General features: G+C 43.0%; 1 protein-coding gene across 5 annotated transcripts in view; it reads right to left on the bottom strand.

Annotated features, from left to right (window-relative positions):
• dlgap2a (discs, large homolog-associated protein 2a) overlaps nt 1-12,406 on the bottom strand; it is a 197,307-nt gene that overhangs the window by 23,355 nt on the left and 161,546 nt on the right. For all 5 annotated transcript variants that reach the window (XM_079693769.1, XM_079693770.1, XM_079693772.1 and 2 more), the window contains 3 exons: nt 7,580-7,648; nt 6,330-6,489; nt 5,331-5,547 (listed from right to left, as the gene is read on the bottom strand). In XM_079693769.1, coding sequence (XP_079549895.1) covers nt 5,331-5,547; nt 6,330-6,489; nt 7,580-7,648 — 446 coding nt within the window. The remainder of the gene's footprint in view (nt 1-5,330; nt 5,548-6,329; nt 6,490-7,579; nt 7,649-12,406) is intronic.

The raw sequence follows: 12,406 nt of genomic DNA, 5'->3' as shown, positions 1-12,406 counted from the left end.
AGTTCTAATATATAAGGGAGGCTGTGGCTCAGTGGCTAGTGTGCTGGACTTCGACTCAGGGGGTAGCAAGTTCGAGTCCCACTGCAGTCAGCATAACATGTAATGTAATATGAGGAACGCATTATTGTTACTCTATACGGTCATGTGATTTGAGCTAACTTTCCCTTTAAATGTATCAACCTTGTTGGTCATAGGGAACAGGAAGCAGCAGACATGGCCAATAAGTATGGTGGAATAGCATTTTTTGCAAGAGAACACAAAACATTTCTGGGGCGAGAAATATGTCGAGGTAATTCACTCCTCAAATGTTTTCCTCCATTAGCCATTGGGGGCTCCGTAGAATTCACGCTAACTCTAGGGTTGTGCAAACATCATTTCACAGCATCACTTTTTTGTATCTCTATACCCGCAGAGTCCATCCAACAGCTCACATAGTAAACAGTTTGTCCTTATAGTTATATGATAACTGCGAAGATTCACTTCACTCCAATCTAGAGTGACAATAAACAGAGAGCTCGAAATAGGTCAAGTAAAGAAAATATTCCATCATCACAGTAAGGATTGTCAGGACCTTGCATTAATGTAGCCATCTTTTCCGTAGTCTATAACAGAGCTCCGATAGAGTCTCTTAAAATAGATGTGTCAAATGTCTTTGATTTAATAAAATGATTAAACATTTAGTAGTGTATTCAATGATTAAAAAGGCAGTACTGTTCTGGAAGATAATTCACATCAGTGGTGACAACGGCTTCAGCAAAGTTCATACTGCTTTTGATAAATGTTTGTGAAGCAATGTTGTTCAGTAAACACCACAACGGGTTCATCATTGTCTTGCAGTATGGTGCGATCCATGAAACATTTTTTTTAAGCTACCAATGCAGTCTGTTGCTGAAATAATACTGCAGATTTGAAGAAGTCCTTGCTTTGAATGCCATTGCTCACATGACATTTCAATCTGCACGTTGCTCTACAGTGAACTAGCAGGAACAAACTGTGAGCTATGAATATACATTGGGCTACATTTTGTCTGCTGAGAATGAGGTATGAGCTCACAGAGTGAGGGACACATATGTAATTTCCGCACTGTTGTAGTCGTATCTCCTGCTCCAGAGTTCCACGCTGGCACTCCTGTGCATTGATTCTCTTCTTTGTCCCCTCCTCTGCCACCTGCACCACAGAAAGGCCTCCTCCCTTGAGGAACTCTCTGTAGTATCTGGGGTTTCTTCCTCCACAAGTTCCCCACACTCATGGGATATAGCCACACAGTCCATTGTTTCAGCAATCATATCATCTGGCTCACTGTGTGTCAGGTCCACTGAGGGTAGGTCTTCAAGGTCTGGCAGTGCTGGATCTGTATCTGATGGAAGATCATCTGGGGTTGGACTTGAGGGTCCAAAGTCCATTTCCAGCGATGAATCATGAGACACTGAACTAGGAGGGGATATTGTGAAAGTGACCTGTGGTAGTAGGAATCCATGTACTTCTGGGGGATCATGCCGAGGCATGAGAGCTAGGCGATACTCCATTGCTGGATCCAAACAGATAGATTCTGTAGATGATGTAGGATCCACTGCAGGGTCAACAGTGGGTAGCGGTGAACCTGGACAATCTGATTGGTAGATAGGATCTAAATCCTCTGTATCATATAGATAGTCACCACTCAGGTTAAAAGGCTCTGGTTCAGGATCCATGAACACTGAGTCAAGATCATCTTGATCTAGGGAAGTCAGCATTACTAAGTCAAAGTGTACCAGATCGGCATGAAATATAGGGGTGGTATCAAGGGGTCCAGGAAGGGGTGGCCAATCTGAGTCTTGAGACTCTGGATCAGTGTCGGGTAGAGTATCTACTGAAGTGGAGGCAAAGGTTGAGACCGATGTCAGTTGCTCGGGGGGAGGGTCAGAAATATAATCTGGAAAGGTGATAATGGGATCTGGATTTGTGTCACTGTCAGTTGGACTTGCAGGAGAATCTGTGTCGGGGTACTCTGACACCACAATGGATGGATACATAATGTCAGTTGCTAAATGTAATTCTGTAACAGTCTCGAGATCAAGTGTGGGTGCATCACAGACCAATAATGGGTCTTGACCAATGGGATCAGATGGGAACACCATGGGTATATCTGAAGGTTGTGATTCTAATTCTGTTGGGTCTGGAGGATCTGGATCATCTGATCCTGAATATGGCAAAGACACAGCAGCAGAGTCTTGATACACCAGATCTGGCTTTTCACCAGAGAAAGGACCGGGAGACTCTGAATCTGACATGCTGTCATAACCACGTTCTTCAGGTGGAGAAACAGTTACTACAGGAACTGGATATGGCAGCTGTATTTGATCCCATTCAATAAGTATTGAATCTGGGCATTTGGTGTCATTAGGTTTAGAAGTATCTGAACGGGACTCCTTGGCTGGGCCTAAGTTTATCAGCTGCGGAGTAACTAGAATTTTGTGATCTGCTATCACTGAATCCTGAGGGCTCTCAAGATCTGCTTCTGGAGGAATTGGCACTGTACCATGAGTGGTGACTGGCTCAAAAATGACCACATCAGATGAAGTCACAACTGTATGGGCTGGTAACTCCGTTTCAAGATTGGCTAGAGAGGGCAGAGCAGTCAACTCAAATACATTTGGTTCGGCTGCTCTAACAGAGCCTGAAAGTATTGGATCCAAAAAAAGTGGTATGGCACTCTCCACATACATTGACTGTGGACAGGCCAGAATGCTTGGGTCCATAGAGAGCTGTTTTGGCAGACGACGGGCCCCTTTCTTCTCTTCCTTCTCCTCTGGACAATTGACAGCTGCATCTGCAGTGCTTTGCCGGACAAGGACCTTGCTTCTGGCCTGTGTCCCCACAGACACTTTAGATATCTGTGGTTTCTTCTCTTTAGCTGCCCCAGTGCCCGCATGTGCTGCAGAGGTTCCAACTCCTCCTGCCCCTGAGCCCTTCCCTGCCCCAGCACCTACTCCTGCTCCTGTCCCGGGGCCTATATCTGCCCCTACCTCCACCCCCACCCCCACCCCTGCTCCTGTCCCGGGGCCTATATCTGCTCCTACCCCTGCCCCCGCCCTGGGTCCTGTCCCTGTTCCAACCCTTCCTCCTAAACCTGCCCCAGCAGCCATGTTACCACCTTGCGGAGACCATGTGTTGTAATGCTGTGTGAAAGTGTTGAAGTTACTGTTGAAAGCACGAAGCTCTACACAGAGGTCCCTTCTCAGATCAGCTAGCTCTCTACGCATGGCCGAGACCTCTTCTTTCCACTGCATGCTGATAGCTGCAGCCAGAGAAGCAGACTCTTTGATACTGGCCTGGATTGCTTTTGGTGATGGCCGTTCTGGGGCACTAGATCTGTGGGATCTGAAGAGGCTTGGAGAAACAGGTGGTCCCGACACAGGTTTGGTTCCTGCCCCCATGTTATCTTCTTTGTAAAGTCTTTCTCTTCTGATGGGGCAGCCTAGATCATCATGATCCAAAGGGGCCGCTTCTGCCAAATCCTCATGTACACTGGCCTGGTCGGGCAAACAAGAGTCTTCCTGAACATAATTTCTGTCTGGAAGACAAATATAAATACGTATCTGTAATATGGCCACAGGTGTGAGCAGCTGGAGAGAATGTGCTTTTTATTGCCACAAAGCAGTAACATCAAATCATGCACTGAATGCCATGAGTCAAAACAAGATAATAGCAGAAAGTGCTAATCTTATGATTATGCCCCAATTCACCCATCTGTATGCTGTAGACGTGTATTGAGGAATTTGTATACACATCATTTTTTATTAATCTGTAATATCGTTTAACATTTCAAACCCAGTGTAACACTAGGAAAGTATTCCCGTTTTGACTCATTTTGGTTAATGGTTACACTGCCTTCTCAACCTCTAATTGTAGCATGCATTCTGTGCATCTTTTCAATGCACAAAGCTAAAACTCCAAGCTCCCAGAACACATCACAGAGAATACAAATTATTTTTTCATAAATGAGGTAGGAACAATCCTTGCATGCTCGTCTGTTTCAGTTGAGGTAAATAAATGTGTACTTTGTGCAATGAAAAGAGGCAAAGATGAGCAAAGCTTTCTAACCATATCCCATCAGTCATAGGTATAGTATGAACCCTATTGAAAAAATCAGGTCCAGTTTGACAGATTGATGTCCAAAATGGTGGCAAGATTTACCACATTTCAAACACTGTTTCCTAAAAAAAGGAAAGATATTAGAGTTTACTGAGAAAGCAGTGTAAGCAAACATTTATAGGTATGAAGAATTGATCATAAGCACAGCTCCAGATGGCCACACCTCTAACCCTCCCTATTATAGTCCAGCTAATGTTGTTAGTTCATGAATCTACTGTGGAAAGAGGTGGAACCCCCTCAGACTTCTCATCCGGATACTTTCTTCTTTTCTTCCCACATTCTTCATCACAAGGACATACCATTTCCTCTGTGAATCCAGCAATGCAGTAATTGTTGAAACCACCATCAGCTTACAATTTGTAATCGAGGATCAGTATCAGAAATGTATGCACGTCTCAGCTCATTAGGTTAGGACTGATTGTCGCAAGTTTGCAAAGGTGATCTATGTGACTAACCAGTGTGACAGTTGAGTTATCAGTATAATCATTGTCTCTATTAATTGATCTATTATTCGGGTCTGGACTTAATGAATGTGCAATTCTTTAAAGTGATTGCATTGTGAGTAAACATGAGCTTTGCAATAAGACACAATTTGTGTGAATTGAACAATCCAGGGATGCAGAATATTCACAGTTTATGCTGCAATAAGCGTTAAACTGGGTTTACAAGTACAACAATGCACACTTTACAGACAGCAATTTCAGATTTATTCGTTCTTTTGCAAAAAAGCTTTGAGTACGTTCAGAAATGGCACCCTGTGGCACCGTAAAGAAAGTGAGATATCCAAAATGTACCAGAAAAAGCAGTCATGTCTTTATAAAGACCTGATTTTAACTTCAGACAATTTCCATTTGTGATTTTCAATAGGGTTCATAGCTTTACTCTCTGATGCATCCAATGGATGAGCAGATGAAGCACTGTATCCAAAAAACAGTAGGATGAACTAGCACAGCTCACAAGTGGTAGCTACGGTAAACTTACGTCCATCAAAAACAATGGAAACATAGAAGAGTGATTCATGCAAAGATGTAAAGCTGTTTGACAGCACAACCAGTTTGCACTAACTGCTTTGTATTCATCCAATTACACATGTTAATGACAAATGTAAGCTTTTGGTGTCAATTTGTTCAAAGAAAAATACCAACATTCAGGATTTCATAAATTGTATTCTGCAAAATAAGTCCATATTTCCTTACCTGTGGTAGCCCTGATGGTGGAGGCGACGCTAGACGCCATGGGGGGGATGCAGTCATCATCCTGGGAGTAGCCGGCCTGGATGGCTCGCAGGTAGCTGTGACTCCGAGTTCTGAAGCAGCCGGGCAGATCCAACGCCTCCATGGCCTGGGATTCAACCTCACTGAACACCGACTCGCACACTGATTCAAACTGGCCGTTTATTTCTGTCTCACTCACCTGTGAGAAACAAAATCTGTGAGCATGCTGTCCTAATTGTTAACCCACAGAGTACATTTGAATAAATGTATGATCTAAGAATAATAAAGAAATGGCTTGTTGCTCTGAATCCAACACTTGCATGTGGTAATATATGTCTCAAATGTTCCTGGAAATGGATCTTTCATATTTGCACACTGGTAGATAACCTGGGGCTGATTGCTTATTCTGTAATAGATAACAACATCAATCATGGTCATACTGTGTCAGAGAGTTTGCTGTAAAATACCTGTTGTTAATGTCGACCACAAGTATTTCTGTTTCCTGTTTCAGATTGTATGATGTATTGAGTAATGGTTCTGAGAAAGTCAAGTATCACAGATAAACATCTTGTTCTATTGGGATGTTGAATTTGTAAGTGTTTAGTTGAGGCTTTTAAGACTCTGAACAAATCAATAAACCTCTCTTTTAAGAGGGAGATTCATATCTCAACAACCCCTGTAGGCGTTGTTTAATCCATCCAGATAAACAGTGTGGAATGAACTGTCAAATCAAATAAGTTTAATAAGTCAAATGAAGCTCGAAAAAAAGAAGCCACAGGTTTTGAAAAACAATAACTAAATGGTTTACAATTGAAGATTTGCACTGAGAATAATAACTATGTTTTGGACACTAAGCTTTTAAATCATCAGCGACTTAACTAATTTCCCTGTGGGCTCCATGGGATCTCCTCAGGGTCCCTCGGCTTCTCCCCGAGTAAGAGGTACTTTCACAGATCACTTATTGAAAGGGTGCAGACTGACCTGGCTCACTTGGCTAACACAGCTAGCCTGGCTGAGGGTGCTGACTGCCCGCATGTAGCTCTGGTTCCTGGAGCGAAACTTGGGAGAGTTGTAGTTGGCAGAGGGATCCAGGGCAATGCTTGGGTGCATGTCCCTGGTGGCTTGCAAGTGGTAGCTCTGACTGAACAGAGAGAGAGAAGAAAAAGCAAGAAAGGAGTGGGACTAGAGCCATGATGACTATTTCCTAAGCAAGTCAATTAAACATAATTGAACTTATAATCAAAGCAGATTGCCAAGTAACTACAGGTTTAACATGATGACAAAAACAATAATGTGTTATCAAGGGAAGGGGCCTTCTCCAGGTAACCTGAACTTACGAGGGAGACTGGTAATGACCTTGTGTCTCCTGAGAGGGGAGCCTCTCTCTCTGTCATTTTCTCTCCCCCACTACATTGATGTTTTCACCAGCGTCCTTACAAAGGCAGTTCGATTTCTGTTGTGCTGAAACGTTCAATCAATGCTTGGAAATGAGGGAAATGCAAATCAGGAGCTAGTTAGTGAGCAAGCACTTCAGAGAGCACCCCGGTGTCAGCCGGGTCAATTAAATGTGCTACACCAGCAGTGCAAGGGATGTTCAGAAACCCAAGTGTGGTTTGAAATCTGCTGGAAGGAAATAGAAAAACATGGAAGAAAAATGCGCTTTGAGTAAACTAGAGAATACTCTAGTTCATTGCATTAGTAATACCAAATTGAGGTCCTCTCGGCCAGATCCATTTCTAATGGCAGGCAAGGATGAGTAAGCAGTTTCTGTGCTTTTCATAGAGATAAACATTGGGGTTTGGCAGCGAGGAAAATGCCAGTGTGATTAAAAGTCCCCCAATCCATCTTGTCCTGCTGAAGCAAGGCTGTGTGTGTTTGCAAAGTAACATCAACCTTCTACACGTCCAAAGGCATCCTAGAGAAGAAACATCCAGAGGAAAAGTCTGAATGAAGTGGTAAAAGCAAATAAGCTATACATAGGAAGTGCTGGTGTTATGTATAGCAATGAATCAGATCATATCTATCATGTGTTTAACAGCGCCTTATGCTTTGCCAGTATGAGCACATTGCCCTAGGTGACCTCTCATTGACTGGTCTTGAGTGTTTGCTCTGTGAGGCGTCCATATTGGGTATGTCAGCAGGGCAGCGAGCCAGCTGGCTCTGGTGTCTGACCACTGCAACACGGCAGCAACAGAGAGCAAGGAGAGGGGGAGTGCTGGGCCTGTATTCACCTTAAGTCTGCCGCAAAATTGGTGATGTAGTTACGCATGTCACTGTTGATTTTATCCAGGCGGAAAGAGCTGTGGGTAGAGAAGAAAACAGAGTTACTGGGTCCCACAAGTGGGAGTTGGATGGATATGACGTCACTGGGCAAAGGTCCAATGGAACTGGCTCTGTATGGGATTTGAGGTGGATTAAATGTTTGCTTGGGAGTCCTGCAAACATTAGGGTGATAGAATATGACCAACCTCAAGAAATGTTAAAAGTGAGAGGATGATTCTGTTATATTACTTTTGCAGAAAGAATCGCCTGCTCAAGGCAATATGCCATATATGAAACATGTACATACACAAGTGGCGATATTAAGTGTGTATTATGAGTTTTGTTTCATAATTTTTGTGCAGAAATGCTGCACACAAAATACAATTACACCACATCATAAAACTTGATTATTTCCCGTGTGACTTGCTTAAGTGGGCCAAATGAGAATTAAAAATACCTACCATCCTTCCCTGAGCAATGAAACCTAGTCAAGCTTTAAAGCTGATCAGATATAAGTGCACCGCCTGACGCATAACGGAGGCTTCCTACATCCATCCCGGCCTGTAGAGATGTCTATTATCGTCAATTGATTGAAGGGAGGCTTTTTTTGAAAAAAGCATTGGCCCTTTATCAAATCATGCCAGAGCAGATTTCCTCTAATGTCTCTTATTGGTTCTAATGCACTTCCATTGTTGGCCAATATTAAGGCATGGGATGATGGAAATCTCACACTTCCCGCCTTCCCTGCGGCTGAAAGCAAGGAATTTGATTGATAGAACAGAAAGAACAAGGACAAAGGACAATCTGAAAAAGAAGTTAAAGAACACAGCAGGAGAGAAGATTTGGCATAAAGTGTTAACATACAGTGTGTACTCACGTCTCACATATGTGAGGAAAAGGGAAGGAAACCTGGGGGGAATGCGACTGCTAGACCAGAAATAAGTAGATATGTTTCCGTCTTGGCACACAAAAGGCACTCTATGGAGAACAACTACATTTTCACACCAGGGAATACATGGGAAGTTCAACAATACACAACAGTAGCATACTCATTGTGTGTGATTTACAGGCCTATAAAACACACACAACTATTTGTATTCAACTATATTGCCGACCAAAGCTATGAGTCAAAAGATCAATACAGCAGTTGATACGTTTATAAAAAGGACAGGATCTTTGACATAGTAGAAAGTGTTCTATTCATAGCGGAGGCAAAAAGGTGTTAAGAAAAAAACCTATGCATCACACGTACCGCACAGCCACAAATCAATGGATTGGAATTCTGCTTTGACCTTGAGATCTGAGGGAAAAATGCTTATACAGTATACCCAATTTTAACTGAATGAGTAATTACATTATAAGGACTTATCGGATTATCAGAAGATTTGCCAGTGTTAACTATGATTAATTATGGTGCCAAGAGAAGCTAATCATGGATGGGCAAACAAATGGGTGTTATTTACCAAAATTACAAAAATGGATGGGATTGATTGGCTTGTGGTGTTGAAGTAATTTAAAGAGGAAGGAAGTTGTCAGAGATGAATACATGTGATTCTGTTCATGTGTGTCAATGCAACGTGTCAATCAATGCCTATCATCGTTAAATAGTCTTTAAGCATCTTTCAGTGCTACTTTAGCAACGAAAAAAAACCCTGATTCATATTCAATTCATCACAGCTGTCAGCTTTGCGGCCTACAGGACCCCAGGGTGAGGATGTAATGGTAGGGGAGGGGGGGGGGGGGGTGTAACTGATTATTCATTAAAATAATCATTGACATCTAACTTTCCTTCCAGTGCACAGGCTGTTCCAGCTCGGCGGCCCCCATGGCTGGGAGGTATTCTCTATTGCTGAGCCGAAACAAAGAGGCAATCCTGTCAACAACGAGAGTGACAGAGAGCTCAAAAGAGGTAAAGATGGAGGAAGGTGACACAACCTGACAGCCTGTTCTCACTTTAACATGATTTGCTTCAGGGAGCAGATGCTGTCAAATTTGTGTTTGGTCCATCTGACTGCCCCTGTGGGACATTAAATTGCTAAAAGAGCAGAGGAAGTTGAACCTACACCATGTCTGTCTGGTATCCAATCTAATTCCATCCCAACAAACCCAATGAACCATAACACCATGAGAGCTCTGTCAGGTGGCATCTGTGGGGCCTTTTATGTGTGGATTTAAAACGGTAACAGGTATTGATGACAACACAACGGTGCCAAGAAAAATAGAAGACAATAGTCAACCTTCTAAGGTTGCTCTGCAGAAGTTCTAATATACATGTTCAACAGGACAGGACTTATTGTTGGCTATGTCCAATCTGTTTCCTTTTATATTCAGCGACATAGTAACTTGTGGCAAAAGATTGAGATATAATGCTCAAGGATTTTTTGAGTTAGTTAAAGGTGGGGTAGGTGAGTTTGTGAAACCGGCTCGAGATACACTTTCTGTAATATACCATGGAATGCTCTTAACGTCCCGATAGCAATGAATATCTTAAGTGCTTTGACAAAAAATCCATAACAAAAGGTCATCTGTGGAAGCCGTAGTACTTTAAAAAGCACGACCAATCATTTTAGCCGGCCCAGCTAAAATAACTGGATAGCCTACCTGCCTGTCAGCCTTCCACCTGTGCACAAACTTATTTTGTGTCCTCATTGGCCGTGTGCGCGTTCGTGTGTGTTGGAGGAGGGGCTCTGTAAGGAAGTGGCAGATTTTTTCAGGTTGTGTATTTTCAAATTCTTGCGCACTCGAGCTGGTTTCTCCAAAATTACCTACCCCACCTTTAAAAGAGAGTATCAGTATAAATTGCACTTTTCTTTTTTTTTTTACTGGATGAGTGGGGTTATAATTATATTACATTGAAGATTCCAACATGAGACCAAGAAATGAACTAGCACCAGAAAAAAAAAAAAATACCATATAAGGAAAAAAAAAAAAAAAAAAACTGATATATGAAAAAAAGGTTAAAAATAACAGAACAACGTTAATGAAAGCTTAGTCATTAAGTTATATTTCATCAAACAAACAATGAAAATAAAATAAACTTTTCAATAAAAATAATTATGTTTTGAATAATTGGTGCCTTCTGTGTTTAGTTTATCTTCAATTTGTTCAATAAATGAATGCATGAACCGTACTGGTTTTGCATTTATATTCCAACATTAGGGTGTTAGCTACATATAAATATTTTCTCTCAACTTCTGTATCCTGTTCCTATCAACCTCCTTTGTATTCTTCTCATGCTGCTGCTCAAAATGTTTCTCTTGGGATCAATAAAAACGTGATCTTATCGGATCCACTGTATGAGCTTTATAAAAGAGCTGTTACTAACTGAATGCAACAATTTACAGCTGAAAAAACCAACTTGTCAGTGCTCCCTGTGATACTGACCGTTGAGCGGCCCGACCAAGCAAGGAGGCAGAGGCAGAAGATCCAAAAATATAACCCGACGGGGCATTTATTAAATGATCACACGTAATGACACAGCCTCAATAAGTGGTTCCCGTGCCCAGCCTGCGGCCACCAGAAGCTCACACAGACTGACCCTCAGCACAACAAGAAACAGCACTTAAATATACAGACTAATTAAACACAGGTGAGGGGAAGGAGACAACCCAGGGCCCCAGGTGCACACAATCATCAGCCACAGACATTCAACATATTATTTGCACCCTGATTACCCTCAACCGCTGTCACCCTTATACCAGCATCCAGGCGACATTTCAATAAATACGGTTTATGTAATACATTATGTGCAAATACCCATCCAATGTTAACTGTCCTGTGCAATCCCGCTAATAAAGTGCAATATTACACGGCCCAAAGCCGTCAGTCCATAGTGGCGAAGTGACCTTCGTCACATTTCCTTCCCCCTCTCCCCAGGAAGCACAGTGTCTTTACAGTCTCGGTTTCGGGACAACCAGTCAGCCACCCGGTTTCAACGGCACCTCCAGCGGGGCCGCTGAAACCAGTGCAGCCTTTATCCGGAAGCTGTATTGTCCTGTTGTAAGGCGTTGGTCCGCCCCTACTCCAACCCAGGCTCCCTCGCCTCCTCGTGGGTCCGTTAGCTCATCCGTTAGCTCGTCCTATTTGTCTCACGTCTCCTGCACGCCTCAGCGGCCGTGGCTCCCTGGTCAGTTCCAGGCATAGCCACCCCCAGCCGCGGTTCCTCTCTTTGGTCCCTCTTCTTTCCTCTCGTCAATTTTACCTCCTCACTTGGTTGAATCCCACCACTGCCACCATTTGTGGTACTGACCGTTGAGCGGCCCGACCAAGCAAGGAGGCAGAGGCAGAAGATCCAAAAATATAACCCGACGGGGCATTTATTAAATGATCACACGTAATGACACAGCCTCAATAAGTGGTTCCCGTGCCCAGCCTGCAGCCACCAGCAGCTCACAGAGACTGACCCTCAGCACAACAAGAAACAGCACTTAAATATACAGAATAATTAAACACAGGTGAGGGGAAGGAGACAACCCAGGGCCCCAGGTGCACACAATCATCAGCCACAGACATTCAACATATTATTTGCACCCTGATTACCCTCAACCGCTGTCACCCTTATACCAGCATCCAGACGACATTTCAATAAATACGGTTTATGTAATACATTATGTGCAAATACCCATCCAATGTTAACTGTCCTGTGCAATCCCGCTAATAAAGTGCAATATTACCCGGCCCAAAGCTGTCAGTCCATAGTGGCGAAGTGACCTTCGTCACACTCTCTTTAATGGTCTAATTGACTTTGCACATACGGTATGTTACCCTTCTATTTCTGTACCGCAATTGTTGTGCTA

This window comes from Notothenia rossii, assembly GCF_949606895.1.
Source record: "Notothenia rossii genome assembly, chromosome: 7".
NCBI classification, from domain to species: Eukaryota; Metazoa; Chordata; class Actinopteri; order Perciformes; family Nototheniidae; genus Notothenia; species Notothenia rossii.
The sequence above is the reverse complement of the archived record's forward strand: the minus strand, read 5'-3'. Positions and strand labels throughout refer to the sequence as shown.